This window comes from Salvia hispanica, chromosome 4 (assembly GCF_029641045.1).
Source record: "Salvia hispanica isolate PSC_SH4W2 chromosome 4, Shi_PSC_v1, whole genome shotgun sequence".
Lineage (NCBI taxonomy): Eukaryota > Viridiplantae > Streptophyta > Magnoliopsida > Lamiales > Lamiaceae > Salvia > Salvia hispanica.
Window position 1 is genome coordinate 3995116 of NC_142695.1, and position 23493 is coordinate 4018608.

Here is a 23493-nt window from a genome sequence, read left to right on the forward strand (position 1 = left end):
CCCTATCAATTTCATCACGATCAATCTTTCATGGGGCCACTTTTATGGAAAATCCAACTACAATTATTTGGCTAACCCTCTTAATTACCCTTATTTTTTTAGTAATGATAAACAACCAAATTTTGTACAACCAAAATAAAATTGTATTAGTAATTTTGATATGTTAATTAAATATTAAAATAATAAATATAGTTAGTTAACAAATTAAAAACACTTTATTAGTTTTTGGCCTTATTTTCAATTTTTTATTTATATATTTGAATTATTTCTTTATTATTTTTCAAATTTGAATTAAAATATGCATTAATTATATTTTATGATTCAAAAAAATTTAAAAAATTATACACAAATACCATAATATTATGAACGTTTCCTATACTATATATATGTCTATACTTTTTAATTAAATGCATAAATAAATTACATTTTTCTCAAATAAACCAATTTTTGGTTGTACAAAATTTGGTTGCATAGCTTTATTGTATTTTTTTTTATGGAGTAGTATTATTTTCAATGATCTTAATGATGTTATATTTTCATGTGTTTTTGTAAAGGATATAAAGAAATTTCTCCAAACCATGTTTTTATGCATGTTTCTCAAGCACAATACACTTGTACAATTGCTCGAAAAATAATGTTCAATAATTGCTTCCTCGCACATGACTGTGGAACTAGTACTTTTACATAATGAAATCAAGATGAACAATTGCAAACTAAACAATTCAACAAACATACACCCAAATCTAGCAATCAACGAAATGGAAATTGATTAATGTGACATCCTCTCATGTCAGATACTTCAACATTCCCACAAATCTGCATTATTAATGTAAGTATAGAGATATTATTAAAAACATATATAGCTAAATTCATAAAATGGAGATTTTTATGTATGTGTAAATCTTACAATGGGATGAATTAGAGAGAGCACGTGTAGCCGGGCGGCGGAGTCTTGCCGCAGGTGACCAAGAGCTCCACAGCTAAAGGAACGAAGATTTCGAGGTTGACCGCCTTCACCTTGAGGGTGGTGCAGAGGCACGCGGCGGCTTCTACCTCGGCCAGGCCGGAGATGATGGGGCAGCACTCGTTCACGGCGGGGTCTCCCAACACCACGTGCACCAGCCCTCCTAGAAGGTCCACGCATGCGCCCAGCTTCAATGTGTCGATGGGGCACGTGGCTCCCTTTGAGGGCGATGGCGTAGGGCACCCGCCCTTGCCCTTGCCCTTGCCCTTCGGCTTCCCCAAAACTGGCGGCAGAAGGGGCAGTTTGGGGATGCCGACTGGCGGGAGGGGCAATTTGGGGATTCCGACGGGCGGGAGGGGTAGTTTGGGGATGCCGACGGGTGGTAGGGGTAGTTTGGGGATTCCGACTGGCGGGAGGGGTAGTTTGGGAATTCCGACTGGCGGGAGGGGGAGGTTAGGGTCGGTGGTGGGGGAGGGCTCGGAGCAGGAACCGCAGTCGGGTTTGAGGAGGGAAGCGGAGGATGTGGAGAGGATGGAGATGAGGAGGAGGGATAAGATCTTCAAGGAAGCCATGGTTGAAGATGGAGTAGAGATGGGGATGATGAAGAGTGGAGTGGAGTGGTGTGTTACATATATAGTGAGAAAGTGTGAGTGTTTGGAGAGTACAAACCCTAAAAGCATAGCATGTGAAGGGATATAACCAATGCCAAAACATGCTAGTTGTCAAATGTCATGCTAATTCATTATCAATCAACTATATAGATCTCTCCTAATCCTTGTTTGATTTTCTAGTGTTGTGTCATAATCAGGAAACGGAACTTGTGGGGTTGAACACAGGTTGTCGCCGGCGCCAAAAGAAGGTGCGTGGGAGTGGGATTATAACCGATGACAGACGAAAAATGCAAGTGAACCTCAACCTCGAAGATTTGAAGTGGAGTTGACGACAAATTCAAAAATCGAGTTTTATAGAGTTTTTTTTATCCTTATGGGTTGACGGTGGAGTCTGTTAACCGTCAACCTCACCTGAATCTGCCATTGATTAGCATGTTTCTATTTTTGTGTAGCATGCATGGATCTTCGAGAACCATATTTTTTTTATGGTTTTTCTCACTTCCTCTTCTCTGATAAATTCATTGTCTTAGAGTTCATTTTGTTAGAGGATTATGTTCGATTTATAAGATTGAATCTCATAACTTAATTTTAAATGAATAATTATATAATAATAAATTACAATCACTCTTGCAACTAAAATAATCTCACAACTTAATCCTATCTCACAACTTAATCCTATATTAATAATCGTAAATACTGAATCATAGCAATCAAAAAACAACGAAGTCAGTTTATACGCAATCGTGAAGCCTTGTAAAATAAATTAAACGCGCGGCTATTAGCCTATTACCAATTTACCTAACAAAAAATCAACTCGTATCAACCAATAAAACTAAATCAACTCGTATCAACCAATAAAACTAGTTCAATAAATATATTCATTGTATCAGTGGAGAATTGAATATTTTGAAAAGCTTCAAATTAATAGATTAGAGATGCATGGGTAAGGTATGAACGTGATTGCAAAAACGCATAAACACAAAAATTCGAAGTATATATATAGTTATTTGATTGACTTTGATTATTTGAATAATTGATCATGAGTAGTTATTTTCATGATTTAAATTACAAAATAGTAAGGTACCCATATTAGATAGGAAAAACAAAAGAAATTTATGATTGTTATGTGAAATGCCAGAAGGTATTATCTTGATGGTTACATCATACATTCCATCACAAATAATTACATTGACTCTATTTTCAATTTTTCATCATGTTCTAATTAATATCTCTTCGCTCATTCTATAATTGACCTTTAGTTTCATTTTTATCATTTTTTTATGTTAAAGTGAAGTTCAATTTGTTTAAATCAAATTAACTAATTAAGTCAACATATGGTATAAAAACCAGTTTGTTTATAGCATATACTATTATTTTAATATCTATTATAACTACATTTAGGAAAAATAATAGGAAAGTACTAGATATAGGAAAAATAAAAGGAAAGTATTTTTGTGTGCGTGAGTTGGGTTAGCGATAGAGTGGATGATGTGAGATCAAATGTCTCATATTTAAGTTCACCGTGATGAGACCCTTAAAATTTCTATTTATTTATCAATAAAAAGAGAAAACATTTTTATTCTTACAAATATATTCGAACAACTAAAGTAACAACAATAACAAACATCTAGTAAGACTTGGATGCTAGCAATTGATTCAATCTTTCTTGGATTTTGCTATTCTGATATAAGCCATCAACTCATAGTTTCCTTACTATGATTAATTAACTTATTACCCTATTTAATTTATAGCTTCTAGCTAGCTTTTTGGTTGTATGCATCAACTGATCAACATGCATATATTTGACATATATTGGGCCCTCATGAATGTGTATATAATATTATCTATCCAAGATATGCTAATATAATTGTTAAGATTATCAATCATGCATGATAAATATGACATGAATACAATTATTTTATTCAATTTAAATTTGCACTCGATAACTGTAATAGTGGTATTATTTTTTAACTTTTGTAGCATATTTTATTCGCTGTTAAATATATCTTTGTTATTTTATTGATAAAAAATATAAAATGCGTAATTTTATGCAAACGCCTATATGCTTCCTTGAATTAATACTCTCTTTCTATGTATGTTCAAAATTCTGCATTCTAAACCCTAAATCTTAAATCTCAAAACATATAAATGGAAATCAGTAATATTTTATGGAGTGGTATATTATATAAATGGAAAATAATAATGTATGCAACTTCAGTCCGTGACTATGCATGTGTTTGAGGCCCACTTACATCCTATGATAATTTAATACTATTGTATATGTATATATGTTCACAATAATACATATGATGATATGAAGTGTTTGATTAATTTAGGGTGGGGGATGCTAACAACTCATACTAGTGGTAGATCATCTGTCATTTTTGTAATCTTCTCTCTGTATTTCTATTTTTGTAATTTCATTTTTATTTTGTTCCATGTAGTCAAATCTATGCTATAAAATTCCCCATTTAATCATCTATCATTCTGTAACTATTCAATTTGTAAGTCCTAGTAGAATATAAGTCTTATTTTGATAGTAAAATTCGAGTTAGTACTATATTTCATTAAGATAATATTTACGTGTTTTATATATTTACCATTCATATATATAGTAAAAGTGAAACGAGAGAAATAATAGCGAACAAACTCAATAGTGAAGATTCCGTAACTTAAATTCCGGTGCAACGTAAAGAAACATACTCCCCCGTCACCAAAACAATAGGTCTAATAGAGGGTGGGATGAATTTGAATAAAAGTTGTTGGTCTATTATAAATGAAAAAATTATCATCTTATGGGTAATATTGGTAGTATATTGAGAGTGGAGAAAATGATAGGGATGTGAAATGATAAATAAATTGATAATAATGAAGATAAAATATGTTGTCGGACAATGTCTATAAGTTAAAAGAACGAAAATGGCAAATGTAAACTATATTTAGGGAGGATGGAGCAATAAAATGTAGAGAAATTTATCATTTCTTTGATAATTATTTATGTTTATTGATGCACTACAAGTATGGTGTGGAATTATTGATTTGACCAAATCTCACTTCGATAATGCACTACAATACAATAGTACTTTAACTTTCCAAGAACCTTAGCCTTGTTGTACATTTCCCTATATAGAACCTGAAATAATTTAAATGGTCTACCTCCCACTTATAGTCTGCAATTTTTTCTAAGAAAACGTTGTTTTCAGATTTTTATTAGTATAATTTTACGTTTTATTAAATTTTAAAAATCACCATTCCTTTTTTTGTTCATTCATTTCTATTCAATGAAACCAAATCAATTATCAAACTTATAATTTTTTGAAATACGTATACAATCAATCTACTACACTAAAAATTGATGATTTTATACAAATTTAACAAATACATATAATCACAGTTGACAAATATAAGCAACATTAAAATGATAAGAAAGAAAGAATCTGCAATTTCTTGACATGTATTGTGATGACACCCATCCACCTTTTGATTATCAAGGTAGCTAATTTATACACAAATGTAAAAGTTAAAAAAAAAAATAGGCAGGGAGAAACAAATTTACACATATGAGACGTTTCACACTGCTCCCAAGCTGTCGAAATCAGTATCATCCACGGTGAGCCAGTCATTCGAGTCTTCACCTTCTGATTCTTTATCTTTCGAGACACCTTGGCCTGCGTTCTGCTTAGGACCCCGAGATCCAGAGCTCTCGTCCAGTTGAACCCATGTTTTGTCGCTCGTTGATGCTCTGCGTGCAGATGATAGCTTCTGCGATGGATCATCATCTTCGTCATCTTCAAGATCACTAAACGAAACATCCTCCTCGTTTAAGGATTTCTTTTGAGCATCAGTTGGCGGATGTGTCTCAACTGCCTTAGGCTGATGGTCGGATTCAGGTTCAGGTTCTTCAACGGTCTCTCCCGGTTTAGTTGGATTTACAGTCTCGGTGGATGTATTCTTAGTATCAGATGATGCAGGGCCTTCGGAGGTTTCTTGATCATTCTTATTTTGAAGCTGCTTCAAAAGTGTCTCCCTTGCTTCGGCAACCTGCAGAAAACCAATCACTTTGTAACCGACAAATATGAAGAGAGTGTGTCAATGATGAACAACGAGCGTAATATAGGAAACGGAAGGAAGCTGACAGACGACGTATGAGAGCACGTAATAAATCACTCATTCCATAATCTATATGCATAACAGCCAACTCAAACATCTCAATTTTCTTTTCAATTACTATAAGACATCGAAACAGCTAAATATATAAACAAATAACATGGTTTTAATCTCTTAGCATCACAAATATAACGAGTAATGACCCTAGAAACACAATTTGATGATTCTTCCAATGGCTTAAACATTGTGATCATCTGACGTAGGTTCCATAGCTTTCAACAGAAAGTAAATCAATAGTACTAATTAACAACTCTAGGGCTTGCCTGTGGAGTCGAGAGAAGTTTCAGATCTTCTTCATTCAACCTGGGGAGAAGTAGAATAAAGTAGATAAGCCAAAACTTCTCCGTGCTCATTTGAGTGCAGATTATTTGCCTCAGCGTCTCAAAGTCGGGTACTAAATGTTCAATATTTTCCGCATGTTCTCTCTGATAATCCGACAAATGAAAATCTGTAATAGAGTATCTTAGTTAGCACAAGGATCATATTCCACCTTAGTAAATTAAAGTGCTAGGTTGAGCTTATAAGGTTAAAGCTCCAACTTTTCAATACACACAACATACACACGCAAACATTTTATGACATTTGTGAGAGTACCACTAGTATAGATACCTTGCCATTGGTCTATTCAAATAATTATTTAAGTCACACACATATTCATCGATATCATAACACCACATAGCTGACACCCAAATATGTGTGTCCTTCCTAACTACATACCTTTACATAACCGCATCATCACCTTCTAAATCCCAGAAGCCAGATATGCTTACCATTTTCCAGCCCAAATAATTTGGTAAATATTCAATTGGAATTCATTTGTCCTTCCTAACTACTACAAACCTACTACTCCCTCCGTCCCATCCTAAGTGACACATTTTTCTTTTTGGAATGTCACTCCCTAAATGGCACATTTTTCTTTTTGGGATGTCTCACCCTAAATGACACATTTTTCTTTTTGGGATGTTTCACCCTAAATGACACATTTCTTAAAATAGAAACATCACTCTCTTTACTTTTTCTCACTTTTACTTTATCAGCTCTCCACTTAACTCACAAAACAACACTACATAAAATCTCGTGCCGAAAAGGAAATGCTCCACTTAGAGTAGGACGCAGGGAGTATAACTAAATTCATCACCTTCTAAAGCCAAAGCCAAATGGCACTAATATCCCAATCTATGCTAACCTATTACCACCCAAACACTTTGGTATTAATCCAGTCGCCTAGACCTCAACAACTGAAACTCTTTAAGCTGAACACCAAGCTTCAATAACTACAAAACTGGCCAACATATTTACTCTTCAATCAAATGACATGTTTTTTTTTTTAACACGAACCATCATCTGTGACTTCATAACTCTAAATTCATCCGTGAGTTCACGAATCTAAAGTTCGAGAAAATCAATTACCACACGAATATCAAAATGCACGTGCCAGTTTCCTCCACAATGTATCTATATATGCTTATACACATAAACCGGCAATCTCTCACACTTTTCTTAGGACTTCTTAACCTTCGAATATCTCACGAAACAATTGAATAGAGACGTATTCGAGCAAGCTCAGCATCCATTAACCTCCCCATATCAAAACACACACATAAAGAAAGATTCACAAGAATATACATATAAATATCCCACCCCAAAATTATCCAAAATCATTCCTCAAAGATGATAGGAGTGACATCAATAACAAACAACATAGAATTTACAACTATGAAAACAAGTAAAAACCATAAAAAAAATTACAACTTTCCAAATAAAATTAGCATTACCATCATCAGGCAAGGAAAGAGGGAAATCAGTCCACAGCTCCCGCCGCCTCGAGATTTTCGAAACAAAATCCAAAATCTCATCACTAATCCCCAATCCATCTTCCTCCTCTTCTTCCCCATCATCACTCCCATCATCTCTATCACCGAGTTGATTCTGGAGCTGCAGCAGATTTGAACTAATCTTCGACGAAATCAACGACAGCCCTGATCTGAATGTGCCCTGAATTTCAGCCAAATCACTCTTAATCCCCTCAATTGTCTCCGATGAGGAAGCCGCCTCAGACGACGAAGCCGCCGCCGCCGCCGCAGGGGGAGGCGCAAGGAAGGCGGCGACGCCGCGGAACACGGCCGTGAGATCATCCCTAGCGGCCGCGGTGGGGCTTTTCTGGGGTGGGGGATGCTCAGGCGGATTGGGATTGTCATCGCCGTCGGAGAAGGGATTGAAGAGTTGAGGGATCCAAGAAGACATTTTTCTTTAATTCTTTTTCAATTTCTGATCGGTTAATGCAGTGAGTTTTGCGATTGTGAGATAACTATTGAATTTTTAGCTGTTTGTGTGGATTGAATCGACGGATTTGAGTGTATCAGTGAGGAATCTGATCAAAGTTGAATTCTTTTTTGTGTTTTGTTACGATTGTGGGAAGATTTTTGGGGAGTGTATCTCTTTTTGCTTTTTTTATCGGTATTTTTACAAACATTCGTGCCGTTTGAAATAACTCATTATTATATGATTATCTCTAAAAAAATATAATCTTGCAGATAAAATGAATCATTAAATATAAAAAATCAATGAAATGAGCATGTAAAACACTTCTTTTTCACCATAAAATTTTAGATGTATTAATTAGTGTGTTCCCATAAGATAAAAATTCAATCTTGATCATTGTATAAGATAAAAATCTAATCTTGATTGTTGTCGCTAGAATATTTAACGACGAGAAAAAGTCCACTATTTAAAATTGCAACTCAAATACATTTGTCGCTAATCAAATGTGTTCCAACCTTACCTAATTGCTAACGACGATCAAATTATCGTCGCTGGCCCGACCTGACCCGACCCGATTCTCAAGCAACTCAAAGTTGCACTTTAGACCTTATAAGTTATAACCACATACATAGTAGTATATGGCAAATAATAAATAACACTAACAATAGTACATCAGTAACCAAGTTTGTCACACCCCATTTTACTCCTATACCTCAAGAAAATATCTGCAGCACCATAATGTGCCAAAGCCCCCATCACCACAAACACATGGAATAACTGGTGGCTCTGCCCCGCCAAGTCGAACCACCCGGGCCACCACCGCTCGGGCGCCCGGCTCAAGTAAAACACGGTCCCGACCAAATACGAGAGCGCCATCACGCCCTCGTACGCGAGTATGACGTTGCGGTGAGGGTCACTCCAGTAGACCACCGCGGCATGGACGGCCGGGATGATGCCGAACAGGGCCATGGAGACGAAGAGGAGGACGCGGAAGGAGCGGCATCTGCCAGACGAGAGGGCCGGGGTGAGGAGGGTGATGACGGTGCAGGCGCCTAGGATGGTTATCCCGGTGAGGTAGACGACTTGCCAGTGAGGGGTGCACTGGAAGATGTAGTACATGGGGGGGAAGTAGGAGGCGATGATCATGACGGTGATGCCCACGTAGTCGAGGTTGAGGAGCTGCGTGTTGAGGCGGCGCGAGTGGCAGCAGAAGAGGTGGCAGAGGCTGCTGCAGAGGAGGCAGAACATGGAGCCACAGAGGAAGACATAGAAAGGCCAGCTTGGTGTGGTTGATTTTGTTATGTCCATTTTTTGGTTCAAGTCTATTACATTTTTTGTCCCCTGCTATTGCAAATACAACTTTGTTAGTCTGCTTCTTTGTAAGAAAAATAAACAAGAGCAACAAATGGTGATGATGAAGGTGAAGGCTTACAGCTGAGAATTTGTTGGAGATGTTGGCTTCTGCACTTGATGGGAATTGCCTGTCATGAAATGGGATTACTAAACTTGGTGAAGGCATAAATTAAGAAACATAAACATTCTTGAAATTGGATCTTACATAAGTTGAGTTATCAATGTACATCAACATTTAATCAAGAATCTGACTAATTGATTGAGAAATTTGGGATGGAATCAAGCTTTCAAGTGCAAATAGTTACAACTCGATGAATTTAATAGACCGTTTCAGAAGGCCCTAACTTAAATGGCTATAGATCAAACCAGGGACGGACGTGAAAAAAAAAACAATGGGCTATGTTTTCTGAATATTATTCGAAAATACTATATCTTCTGAGCGATTCAGATCATTGATAGAGGATGTTAAGGGCTTAAGCCCCTTGACCCCTTACCTTGTGATCGAACATATCCTTTTTACAGTGCGATGGTTGGTTATTCATACCTCACTTTAGAGTAATGATCAACTTTATTTCGTTTTATCTTTTTTCCCAAAATCTTATATCTCGGTTTTCTAAAAGGTAATTATCTCGGTTTCGTAACACAAAATTCCTTTTCATCCTATCACCGACAGAAGCAAGAGTAACAATACAGTTTATAACGCTACAAGGGCGAGTATAGCAAGCAAAATCATACGAAAATAATCATTACAGATCCAACGGAAGGGCGTCACAATGGGACTTACATAGCAAACATTGTGATGAAATCTGCAACCTCATAAACATGCATAGCATTAGCAACAGTCAATCCCACAAACAACAACAGCCCAATCAAGTGCCTGCAACACCAAAACATATAAATCAAATCAACATTAATTCTTACATAAAACAATAAAAAAAGTAGTAGTAGTACTAATTAAGACAACAAAAAAAGAAAAAGTGTACTCACGTCCAGACATTAAGTGTCTCATTATGCCATCGAAACAAGCTGAAAAAGGCCAATTTAAGAGGCCACTCAGACCTGTAATACCTCAATATATACTGATTATCCTTCATATAATCTGGCAATTCATGAAAAGACAAGAGAGGGTATGATGTTTTCCCTTTGTTCTTGTTCTCATCTTTTTTGCTGTCCAAACAACATGTGATGATTCTGTCTTGATCCATAGTGGCTTTGGATTTTCTCTTCAAAACGCAGGCTTGTTGATTGCTTCGGGTGGTCATGGTGTTATTTGGTGGCATGAATTCTTGGATTCAGCCACAGTGTGAAAACCATATTCATAGCTCTTGAGAGAGATTGGGGGTTGGGGTGGTTAGGTTGGAGTAATAACTGCACAAGAGGCTGATCAGCAACTGTGCCAACAAGCATCATTTAAAGTATGAATTCTTTTTTTATTTTCTTTGTTTATTTATTTATTTGAAGTGTGAAATTTTGATGGAATTTTTGACTTAGTGGTGAAGTAGATTGGAATTTTTTGAGTGAAGGGGTTTTTGTAGTATTTGTTTAGAAATTCTATAGAAATTCTTCATAGTTGTCTAGCAATAGCAATCAATATTACATACATGAGATTGATATATAGGAATGAGTATGGATTCGTGTAAGACAAGAAAAGTTGCACATATATAGAGAGAAAGTTGTGTTCATGTTAGATCATTCTGGTATTATAACCGAGACTGGATATCGGTCTTTGGGTGTGAATTATAGACGCACGTGATTGTGACACATGGTGTCGATGCATATTTAGTTGGAGAGATGGGAGCATTTATTGAGCGTGTGTTGTGTTGAAGTATGATTTATTGTTGTATCGAAATATAGCTCATTGATGTGCTTGATTTATATTTTGAATAGTTGATACAGTCGGTTCATTTCGGAATAGAATAAAGGGACAATTAAAGACAATCAAATACAAATTCCCAGCCTATTACAATTCCAAATCACACACATTTTAAGCCAAAATTTCTTAATCACAAGACATAACATCCATAATCCATCCAAAATACAAATGAATAGACAGATCCTCAAAATAGTTAGGAAATAAAATAGCAAGTCAAGTAGCCAGGTCTGAACAAAGAAAATAATTTCCATAAAAGAGTGCATTTTTCCAGTATGAAAGATACATGATTAACCAATCTTTTTTGTCATCTAAGAAATCGACCTACTACCCTCAGCTCTTCCTGGAATAATTTGTTTATGAGTGGATATAACTGGAATAAGATTACCATGGTGTGACCATATTTGAAGTTCAAGAACCCATATAAATTTATATAGTTAACAGATAGTGACTTAAAATGAATTATAATTTTGAATAATTGGGTAATACCCGATAATTCTCACATCTCAATACCCGAACCAATACCCGATGCCCATTTTTTTGGATATCGGATATCCATTACCCAAAAATTTAGGATCGGATCGGATTTATCTGATACCTGATATCCAAATTATCAGCCCTAATAACTATAGATATGGTTTGCTTGAAAGATGTAGGTTCTCATTTCATGTGATTAGGTCATCGATAAGATTCAATATACTATAATGTGTTGGTATCATCTTATTACATGTAAAAGTCATGATTTTGTTTGCTTTTTTCCATACCCAAAATATATAGTTATATACAAATAGATTGATAAGATCAATTGCTTCTATATTTCTTTTTATGTACATAAGTGAAGCTATTGGGATTCTCATGGTGGTTGATCATTTATGATTAGGAGAATTATTGGATCTAAGGTTTATTTGTTTCTTGTTGATTTGGAGACTATATCAAGTTCCCACTATACATAGAAAAATATATTGTTTCTTTTATCATTCGTTACAATATATGCTATTTATATTATGCTTTTGGGATCGATTATATCAATTATCAAGCAACGTATGATAAAGGGAATTGCTAAATTAAGTAGTATTCAATTATTTTGAAGGAAGAAATTGGATTTGGCTCTATTGCTAATTAAAGAGTCTTGAAAGTAATATTAAGACCAATTTTGGTTGGGAAATATATGCATTTTATTAATCATTATAAGTCTTAATTTTTTAAGTAACAAAAAGTTAATGAATTCTGTTGATTGTTTTCTGTCTGAGCAAAATTAAGTGGTAGTTGAGAATTGTTGATCTATTTAGTTAGGAAACTTAGTTGAAACTCTATTTTCGCGATTTAATTATATTAATTTAATTTGAGGAGTTGGTTTAGTTGTTATGATTGTAGATTTGTAGCTAAGTACTGACTTTGTACTTTGTGGTGCAGTTATTAATTAAAACTCGAAACAAAATAATTCTAGGATTTGGCAATTTGATTTGTTTCTTGAAATCATTATCAAACCGTCACGAAACCACAATAAATAAAGTCAGTCAACATCTAATTTGAAGTTCACAATTTGCAAATCATGATGGTTACAACATAATTACATATGACAGCTTTAGAAATTTAATTATTTAGAAATAAATCAGTAAAGTTACTTGTGTACGTATAGGTTTGTGATCAAATATTACGTATAGGTGTGTGATCAAATACTAACTATTTTATAATAACTAATAACTAATATCAATATTGTATGTTAAAAATATCAACATAAAGACATAAATTTATCAATCTTCTTGTGTTGATAAACTTATGTCTTTGTGTTGATATTTAAATTTACATGTTGTATTGATGTAATTATGTCTTTGTGTTGATAATTTTAATACACAGAATTGAAAGTTATTAGTTATTACTGTAAATTAGTTAGCACACTAACGCAGCCCCGTACATATATCTTCTACTCATCTTATACGTAGACAAAAAGAATGCATTTTAATATTAGAGCATAAATAATTATTATTAATTTATAAAGATACTCAATTCAATACAATACTATATATGTATATAGAGGATAAAACATGATAACATCAATATTTGTAAAGTAATTTATACTATTAAAGAGGGCTAAAGGTTTTTAATTGTTGTGCATGTGCATTCATATGAAAAAAGATGTTCTCCAATAATTTTCATATTATATATACTTCATACCTTTTCAAAGAAAATAAAACACTTGATCAATATTTCAAGATAAAGAAAAACCACACCAGACTAAAGAACCACATTACTTGAATATATTTTGAAACATGAAGTTAACATTATTCCTAGAAAATTTTGGTATTAGTAAAAAATATCTTTTTTATTCTAGAATTAGTAAAATCCGATGTTTTGTATGGAGCCAAAGGCCAAAGCTACTATAGATTATGAACATAAAATTTATAATATCCAATTTCCCTAGCAATTGCTAGAGCATCATTCAATTTTAATTTTAATTTATTTAAATTTTTGGTGGGAGGCTGTAATTGGAGAGCTATTATGAGCCATGAATGAATAGGGCAGGAATGCATTAGCTGTTGGGAGGATGTGAGTTACGTTGTATTCAAACAGCTATTCACATACCATTAATTGCTTTATTGCTCATTAATATCCATACCTACATTCATTATTCACTTCAATTTATCCTTTTTATTTAACTAAAAATAACAATATAATACAATCTCATAAAGGCATGTCGTGATTGACTAGATAACCTCTTAAGTTTAATTTTGGAATTTTTTTAATCGAAAATTTAATATTTTAGTAAGAAAATTGTGTTAAAAGCCACGAAATTATGTAAGAATAAATCGAAAATGAATAGTTTTTTAAGATAGTGGTAAAAATAATTAGGGAAAAGCTCTCCTACCATGCTACGAACAGTTATAATGAAAAAAATAATGAATTTGAGTTGGTACAATAATTCAATCTACATATAGTATAACATTTTGCATATTTTAATTGATTACAGTAGTTGATGTGGTAGAGGCTATAATTGAGATTTAATTTCATGCCATTTGAGAGGTCCTCGGTTAAGACAATCATATTCTAACGTTTGGCCGAATCGAGAATTATGTTATTTATATTTTTAGTGATAATGTTGAATAGATATATTTAAGAAATGGCAATGCATTAAAGTAAGATTACATGCTCGAATCAATCTTATATTGATTAGATTAAATTAATTAAATCTTACATTTATAGTGCCTATTGTGAACTATGTTAATTATTTAGTTTGGTTAAAAGAACTAAATTGTTATTGACTATTAACCCCCAAGCCTTTCAACTGTACCTTGTTTTTTTAAAAAAAAAAAACTAATTTTTTTGTCGTCGAATAAGAGTCTCGTTTTTTCATTTTAGTCCGTCGGAGAACAGGATTCCCGGTTCACTTTTATCATAAATAATAATAGAATCCCACATTTCACTAACTCATTCTAATCACATTTCATTTAAAACTACAGGTATATACAAGTAAGATTCATATTTTACTAACTTTTTTTCCACTCAATTTTCTTAACAATTCTTAAAACTCGTGCCACCAAGAAATGAGACACCAAATGATAGACAGATGGAGTATTTAGATACCGACGCTAATGAGATGTATTTAACAATGTGGAATTGTTAATTGCACCACAATGTCCTTCAACTAAAATAAAACAAAACAAAAGAGCATATAAAAGTTAGTATGCATTTGTAAACTATGGGCAGGACAATGCAAATACAAATTATACAAGTACTTAATTAACTGTAACTACAAAAAATAAGAAGAATAAAAGAAGCAACATCAGAAATTTGTGATTTAATAAGAAAATCGCAAGATCTGTACAAATATCACATTTGCTAGTACTAAGACTTGTACAACAAAGTAGCAAACGGGTATCTTTTTTTATGCTTCAATTTGACCCAACCAAAGAAAATGTATTATTTCACGTAAGGAACCAAGTTATAAGCTCCCTCGCAGACTGGCAGTTGTGTGCATCTGCCATTTATCGTAAAGTAGCATGAACGAAAACACGTATGCTTAATTTATTTTAGATGGATGTGGTGCAACAGGGTGTGGTGGTAACTGGAAACCTTAGCCACTGAGGACTTTCAGCTCCTCCAGTGATGCTCGGAGATCGGAGACACTGGTTGTGGTGATATTAGGGCTGTCGTAAGCTATGACGTCCGTGAGTGGGTAGCTTCTGCTAGCATCGACTTGGCTGCTACAAACTCCGCTCAGAACTACAGATTTGTGAACACCGCCAAGCAATTGTTCGTAGTCAGTGTCTCCACTCTCCCCGACAAAAACCACCACCTTTGACAAGTCCATGCCCCAGCGAAGATACAGATACCTGAAGAGGTTGTTTTTCGTGTTAGGTTTCGCAAAATTATGATACAATGCTGCAAATCCAGCAGAAACTGGAGCAGAAACAAGTCTAATTTTCTAGATATCTTCTCATAACCTATTAGATTAATGTGTGTTGATTTAAAACAGAAGCTGTATTTTAAACATAATAAGGTGTATGAAACTGTAATAAAATACGTGTAATGACAAGGAGCAAACAATTATAATTATGATACACTAAATTGAGGAATGTGATAATAACTGAGAAGTGGAAAGGAACGACTACCTGAGTGCTTGGGAACGAGAAGCCAAAACGGGAATCACATTGATCCTACTTCCATTTTGACAATATATAACATGGCAACGTAGTGCCTGAATTCGCATCAACTTTCTTAGTTCCTTTGCAGCGGGAACCTGCAACAAATAAATTTATGTCACGTTTATAATTAGGATAACCGTAGTATACTTAAATACTACCACTCCAGTAAATTATGAGAAGTGGTAAACAGGTCTTATATAGAATAGAGATATGTGTTTACCACTCCAGGCTTCTGAATTTTAAAAGAATAGCAGTAATCTGCAGAAGTCTCTTCATCTTCAACAACAAGTTCTTCCTTTTGCCCCTTCTTATCTGTTAAAGAAGATGCCCACCGCACTAGGGTCTTCCTTAATCCTTCACTTCCCCAGCGGTATTCAATATGTGAATGATAATACAAGTCCACCACGAATGAGTTATCATCTGAATTAGCAGATGAGTAATAAAGATCACCACCACTATTGCAGATAAATGCATCAAAGTCGGTGGTGTTTAATCCTTCTGAAATCAGAAACGAACGTATTTCAATAATGTTAAATGATGTTGCTAAGATAAATCCAACAGAGCCTTCTGTCCTCTCCTTCTTAACAGCCTCGAAAATATTTCTAACAGTTTCAGAAAGATCAGCACTTGTATTATAATCCACAGCAATGACATATATGTGCTTCCTTCTCCTCAATGCTGGGAACTTTCCAGCATTGGAGTCTACCCTTTCAGTCGACCCAGGTTTTTGGGCATTCTTTGCCATTCCCTTAGACCATGAGAGCACAGCATTCTCTAGCTTAATTTTTCGATCTTCAGAGTCTACAGAGCCATCGACATTGTCCCGGCTCTCATTCTTATCTCCTTCAAAGGAGAACTTTAGGTTTAATGATAAATCGTGTATGTCCCTCAAGGAGTCACTTGGCGAATCTGATTCCGAGTTATCGTCGTCGTCATCATTTCTCAACCAACAGGGTTGTCTTGGTTTACAAGTTGCTATTTTGGAGAGATATGTCTTGCAATGTTCTGGCCATGAAAAAAGGTGAATATTTTTCAATCCGTTAGCTCTACATTTTGCCCAAAGATGCTTGTCTGCAACCAGCTTCAAAAGAGCATTAGCAATTGACTGTTGATCATGGGGATCAACAAGGAGACCATTGTCTAAAACCTGTCATTAACATGACCAACCAATGTGGGAATCAATCTTCAGGAGGTAAAAAAAAATCCAAATGGAAACATGAAATCAACAAGAAAAAGAAAGAGACCTACCCTCTGTATATCAACAGGACCACCATTTTGGGTTGCAACCATCGGTAAGCCATATGCAGCAGCCTGGTAATGGCAGAGAACTTATGTAGGTTGCATGAAAAAATATTTCAAATTGAAGATTTTGTAAATCAAAGGCAAACCTCAATCAGAGTAAGCCCAAAAGGCTCAATGAAAGCTGGGTTAATGAAGACACCCTGTCAAGAAACAATAAGTTAATATGCAGTAAGTTAATAACAAGATTAGAGAAGGTTCATGGAAACTGTGGCCAAGTAGGATGAGTCATTGTCAGGTTCATATAACTATGGGCTCAAGCATTTTGTCAGTAAAATTTGAATGCTTCATGTAAACTAATCAATCTCCTGACTTTTCACATGTATGCTTATAAGTCAATGAGCCATAGCAGCACAACTCCTACTCCTGTCAAGAGCAGTAACCACCAACCACTAACCACTCACCAAGACAAATTAGCCTGCTAGGAGACAAAATGTAGTAAAAACTAGCAGATGTTGATTTATGGGTGAACTTACTATACAATATCTCTTGCATCATGCATAAACTAACCTAATTATAGCACAAAATGAACAACAGGAGCAAGACACCCATTCATCTAGCCATCACCACAAAGAAGTTCAAATTTTTCCTTAACTGGAACTGCAAATGGGCAGTTTAACAATTATTGGCATGTCCAATTTCAATAGCACTGCAGAGAGTAGTTTTTGATTAAGTAAAGAGCATAAAAGCAATTGGGAAGAACCACTTTCAAAGGCACCCATGAGCTGCAAGATAAACATGAGAGTACCTTGGTCTTTGCTGCTAGACGGTATATATCAGGAACATCAGTCTGCTTATGGTGCTTAGGATATGCCACTTGGCCATAAAGATCATACTTATCAACCAGCTTAAGGATTGACAGAAGAACTGAAGAATTTGTTCCCGACATTTCATCAATATTATCCCGGTTGCCCATTATTAAAGTCTGCAAAATATAAGAAGGAAAAGGCTTAGAACTCCAGCACCAGTTCTGACCATAAAATAAAAATGAAGTTCTTACCAAACATTTATGTTTTCAATTCGCAACTTACAAGATTAGCAAGCTCCCTTAGTGGCCGACATTCCCCAAATGCTTTGACTAAGGTCGTGAGGTTTTTCTTTGGATCTGGCCTTGCAAGTGCTAGAATCATAGGCTTCCTCGGATTTGAAAAAAAGCGCATTATCTGTTTATACATCAGTATAAGATACTGGACAAAGACTATGGGTACTCAAAAATCTTGGACATATTTCACAAAAGTCAAAATCTGTAAATTAAATCTTGTTATATTGATAACCGAGTATACAAAGGATTGGTGCAACCTCAGTCCAAATAGGCGGATCTGGAGCTTTTCCATCTTCGTTTGCTTCAGTTTCAGTGTCCATATCTCCATCATGTGGTTCGATGTGATGAAATTCCATCCCAGGTGGAATAACCTTAAAAAAAGAACCCATGGTCTCAATGAAACAGCTAGAAATGCAGCAACATAATCTTGTTTGAGAAAATGCAAAATAAAACGAGAAAAGTACAGCAGCTATATTGTAATGACAAAAAGATAGACATCCTGATTTGTCTAAGTCTCAGGTGGTGGTTCTTACTTCTTTCGAAGAAATTTACCACAGTTCAAACTTAAAAGATAAAACAGCTCTTACTGGTCTTGGATGTTCTAACATGAATAAAAAGATTGGGACAATTACAACAGTTATCCTCATGTTCAAACGTTTTCACAGAAATAACCATGTGTTTAGAAATTGCATAATACCTAACTTTCGAGTATTTTAATAAAAAATTACCCCAGATCCCTTTTCTAGTCAATTAACAATGAGTTGATGACTAGACCTTTCGAGAACAAATTAAATTCAAAACTAATGAAAGTCATTGGTCAACATGGAATATATTCAACAAACAGGTCTAGCTGTGGCAAAATGGAGAGGCTAATGTGTTGCAAGTGAGAATTTCGATTTCCCCAGCAAGTATGCATGACCAAAACATGATCAGAGCTACACATTAAAGTGTACTTGAACGCCGGCTACTACAATGCAGAGCTACACATTACAGTGCAGGATCCACCAAGAAGGTTATGTAGAAGGTGGTGGAGGAGGGGAAGGAGCCACCACAGATGGTAAAGAAGGTGGTGGAGGGAGTGAAGGAAGAGGAGGAACAGGTAAAGCTGAGGCAGGACTGTGATGTGGAAATAGAGGAACAGAACCATAACTTCCTAGTAGGAATGGAGGTTTTTAATGATGTGGACAACGACTCGATTTTTATTATCTCGATTAATAATTCCAAGTTGGACCTGCGGGTCCAGTTAGAGAAAGCTAATTGAAGGTTATTTTGGTAAAATGCTCATATTTAAGGCATTTAACTGAATCTAAAATCTATGTTATTTCCTAAAAGGTTCTACTGGAATTATATTCAAATATTTCCTAAAAGATGTAGTATCGAAAAACATTCCCACTTACTAGGTGAGAATATCATCAACACAGAAGAGTTCTGTTTTTCATTGTACACAAATGAAGCTGGAACTAGGACTCTTTTCATTAGCCAAATAGGAGATCTTTGGCACCTCTAAGAATGAAGTAAGCAGTTCTGCGAAAACTTTCAAAGAAAACCTGACCTAAATAATAGCCATCTTAACTTAGTATATTGCTCAATATAGAAAGAATAAGAATACATTTCGCATAAGCATAATTATGACTGATTTAGGAGCATTTGAATTTTTTGCATAGGTTCTTGTTTAAAACAGAAATGAAGTACTTACAGCTGTGCGAGGCATGAACCTTCCATAACAGCTCACATTGCGTTTAATTCTAGCACGTAGTTTGCGCTCTAGAATTGGATCAAAACCGTCGTATAAATTCCACTGCTGCTCTATCTCCTGTCTTGTGCTAGTTATGACGATTTCCGAGGCATCAATACATAATTCTTCTGCCTCTATCCTACGCATTATTTTGTAGGTAGAGTTGATCTCATCCCTTGACAATCTGCTTTGTCTTAAAAGTTGCTCTAGCTTATCACGACCTAGTGAATGACCAGTGAAAAGCATGGGAACATTCAATGCACCAGATAATAGGGCTGCAGAGTCACCTGCATCTGCATAGTGCCCATGAATAGCAACAGGCCAGACTGGCTGTCCATTACCAATTTGCTCACCAAGAACCTTTGACATTTGCATGATATGGCTAAGAGCACCATCAACAAATTCAGGAATATGAGGCCATAGAAGTTCTTTTGCAACATATTTGTCCTTTGGACCAAAAGGAATGCGAACTATGTAAGCACCACTACTTTCTCCAATCTCATCCATCGCGTCTGAGTTTAGTGGAGGTAGCATCTCTGTGGGTTCACCGTAGCTCCAGTCAACTTCTGGTGATGAAACTTGTCTCGTAAGCAAATCAACACGATAAACACCAGGCATAGAACCCAATGCCCTAGCCAGTTCAACAACATACTTCACCTGAAGGACACATGCAACCAAAACTGACAATATCAAAAGGAAGTCACAGAAATTACCATATGATAGTTTTAATTACCACTCTATGAGGCAACAAATAAAGTACTATCAAACAAGCTTATTACTAAGAGTTAGATTCTGATAATATGAAAATATTTGGAACCAAACACTACCTGACCACCGGTATCAGAGTCACGGCCAAGCTCCATATTTTCCCCTCGTATCAAGCCATGGAGGCTGCAAAAGTACTAGAGTCAAGAAAGCTCAAAGCATGCAATTAAGTTAAGGTACAAAAATGATTGGGTTATAAAGTTTGGACATGCATCAGTTAAACCATGCATGTCCAAATCCAGCTGTCTCAGCTCAAAAGCTTGGTAGACTTAATATGCAGAAGATTAAAGAAATCAATAGAAAAATAACTCTACAAAAATGGTTCCGCATTCATTTAAAGAGTTCAAATGCAAAAACAAAAGAAAAGGAGTGATTTAATTTTGTGCCAAATGTCATGTGAAATCACATTAACATGGAGTACCTAATTAATATGATGTACAACTTTTTCCCCTTCTGTTGATTAGTCCAGGCCTCCAAAGCATCAACAGAGCTAATTCTAGGTAACCGACCTCTTGTGCTTTCACCATGAGATGAGAGATCAGCAACTACATCTCCTTTTTCCCCCTCCGATAGATCTTCAGACATATCTGCAACTGCTTCTCTGCGACCCTTTTCACGCTCAAGACGGCGTTTCGCCACTCTTTGGGCTTCCTCGCTCTCAAGCTAGCAAGGTTATTCATCATCAGGAAATTATGCATTTCAGCTAAAGTATTAGAAGGAAGTTCAATTAACCTTTCAGCCACTAATGGAACATGAGTAGGAGGCAAAAGCTCTAGGTATTTAGCATGAAATGTGTGCGCTATAATACAAAATGTAAACAGATAAAACACCGTTCCGAAGTCAGAAAGTAACAAGTCAAACATCAAGGCAACATTTGATGAAGAATGACCATTAAATTCAGGGACACGGTCGACTACACATGGGAAAAAAAGGACTGGGAGAAAGTTTTACGATGGAACCCTAATCATATCGTATGAGCAGCCAAATAATGACATTCGATTCACAGTAATTTCTGCAAAAAGGCTTTCGCACTAGACTAGTGCAGGAAAACAGCTTGAAGCATAAAATGCAGTCAGCTGACCGCAGAGAATCAATGTAAGCAAAATGGAGGTATTGCATATAGGTTCAGATAATAGACATACAAGCATGCTACAATAACGTCACATTCCAGATTCCACCAACAACTATTTTATTGAACCGGACAACATATCGACTATGCTAAAATGCATAAAATGCTAAAATGCATGCAGATTTGCATTCAAAAGCACCACAAACAACTTATCAGTAAGATTTACACCAATCATTTCACACTGATTAATCAATCAAACACCAAAAACAATCTCAGATCAGCCATCGCATTTCATCAAACCACATCCTCATAAATCATAACACAAATCAAATCTTCAAATCTCCTATACATCAACATCACTTGAATCGATCCTTTTCCCTCCGATTAGAGCACTAAACTACCTGCTTTTTCTGGCGAGCTAAATTCCAAATCCGCCAGCACATGTTCTCCAGCCTCGTGTTCCTCTCCTGCGGACTCCTCGTCGCTTGCGCCTACACCAATCACACACAGAAACATCACGCACTCGGAAACACAAACAGTAACAATAAGAAGAATACAGATAGATGCATCCGCAGCGAGACATACTCGGATCCAGGAGCGGTGGAGATCGGTCTCATCGAATCCAGTGATGACCTCCTCCACGAAGTAGCGGGTAGGGCTGAACCTCCCCCTCTCCCTGAGCAGCAGAGACGACTTCTTCTCGTCGAGCCCCGGGCCGACGTCGAGAATCGCTTCCAGGTAACTGTTAATCCAATCATTTCCCGCCATTTCTCACCACCGATCTCGGTGGATTTGCGCGTGCTGAGTGACGCAGTGAGAACGAGAGGTAGATTTTGGAGGAAAGATTCTGGGAATATTAGCAGAAACTATGAAAGGGAAGGCGAAGGCAGAGGCGAAGCTGAGGTGCTAAATATGCTACAGAATATATAGCAATATTGTTTTTATTTTTCTTTATTTATTCTTTTCCATTTCCACTTTATTATACGTGTCAATTTCCGTTTCCCTTTCTTCACTCTAAGTCAACAGTATTTCGTCACAGTCTAGGAATTTCTACGGCGATAATAATACGAATAAATATAGGTTAATTTTTATCTAACTCTCCAGGTGTCCCAAACTTTCGTATTCCAATAAAATAATTTTTTAACCTTTTTGATATTTTTCATAAAAATATCAAAAAAAAAAAAAAAAAAATTGCATGTTTTCATGACCTTTTTGATATTATACACTTTAACATTCACTTACGTAAAATTATTTTGTCTCGTTCGAGTCTTACTCACTATACGAAACGACAGGCAAGCAAGACTTTAGCGAGATCAATCAACTTTCCGCTTCTGAATTTTACGTAGACGACAATTGTGATAAATGTTACTGGTATTGAAATCTCTTTTTGTCTGATATCGACAAAATGATGATGCTGACTTTTTTGTACATGTGTCGATAACCCTACTCCTTTTAAGATCTTTTAGTTGAACGGCACGTTTAGAACGAATTCTTTTGGAGATTTACAAAATATTATACTGACATTTGGAAACCTTTTTAAGAAACGTCAAAGAGTTTTGAATAAAGAATGAAAATATAAATATAAAAAAATAGTTTATTTATGATAAAATTATATTTATTTTAAGAATAACACTGAATTGAGGGGTTTAAAATAGAAAATCAAATTGAAGTAAATGAAATTAAATACACTACTAACGTATGAAAGTAAATAAA

General features: G+C 35.5%; 4 protein-coding genes across 5 annotated transcripts; all 4 read right to left on the minus strand.

Annotated features, from left to right (window-relative positions):
- Positions 1-620: 620 nt before the first annotated feature.
- LOC125193667 (uncharacterized) lies at positions 621-1609 on the minus strand. The gene is made up of 2 exons (XM_048091508.2): positions 908-1609; positions 621-816 (listed from the first exon to the last, which is right to left on the minus strand). Exon 1 carries the CDS (start codon positions 1534-1536, stop codon positions 919-921), a length of 618 nt encoding a protein of 205 aa, XP_047947465.2. The 5' UTR covers positions 1537-1609; the 3' UTR covers positions 621-816; positions 908-918.
- Positions 1610-4969: 3360 nt separating this feature from the next.
- LOC125192110 (uncharacterized) lies at positions 4970-8197 on the minus strand. The gene is made up of 3 exons (XM_089057471.1): positions 7518-8197; positions 6006-6190; positions 4970-5616 (listed from the first exon to the last, which is right to left on the minus strand). Exons 1-3 carry the CDS (start codon positions 7984-7986, stop codon positions 5146-5148), a joined length of 1125 nt encoding a protein of 374 aa, XP_088913597.1. The 5' UTR covers positions 7987-8197; the 3' UTR covers positions 4970-5145.
- A 226-nt stretch (positions 8198-8423) lies between these two features.
- LOC125192644 (heptahelical transmembrane protein 1-like) lies at positions 8424-10740 on the minus strand. Of its 2 annotated transcripts, none has more exons than XM_048090268.2 (4): positions 10345-10740; positions 10142-10234; positions 9437-9485; positions 8424-9345 (listed from the first exon to the last, which is right to left on the minus strand). In XM_048090268.2, exons 1-4 carry the CDS (start codon positions 10635-10637, stop codon positions 8677-8679), a joined length of 1104 nt encoding a protein of 367 aa, XP_047946225.2. In that variant the 5' UTR covers positions 10638-10740; the 3' UTR covers positions 8424-8676. The 2 variants fall into 2 exon arrangements, with proteins under 2 accessions (XP_047946225.2, XP_088925905.1); XM_089069779.1 differs by having other exon boundaries at positions 8424-9348.
- A 4258-nt stretch (positions 10741-14998) lies between these two features.
- On the minus strand, positions 14999-22688 carry LOC125193722 (putative sucrose-phosphate synthase 1). Its single transcript, XM_048091587.2, has 13 exons — positions 22366-22688; positions 22182-22271; positions 21133-21374; positions 20774-20837; positions 19908-20603; positions 18469-18582; positions 18201-18332; positions 17918-18094; positions 17259-17312; positions 17119-17181; positions 16091-17017; positions 15838-15965; positions 14999-15558 (listed from the first exon to the last, which is right to left on the minus strand). Exons 1-13 carry the CDS (start codon positions 22546-22548, stop codon positions 15300-15302), a joined length of 3129 nt encoding a protein of 1042 aa, XP_047947544.1. The 5' UTR covers positions 22549-22688; the 3' UTR covers positions 14999-15299.
- Between the last annotated feature and the right edge of the window lie 805 nt (positions 22689-23493).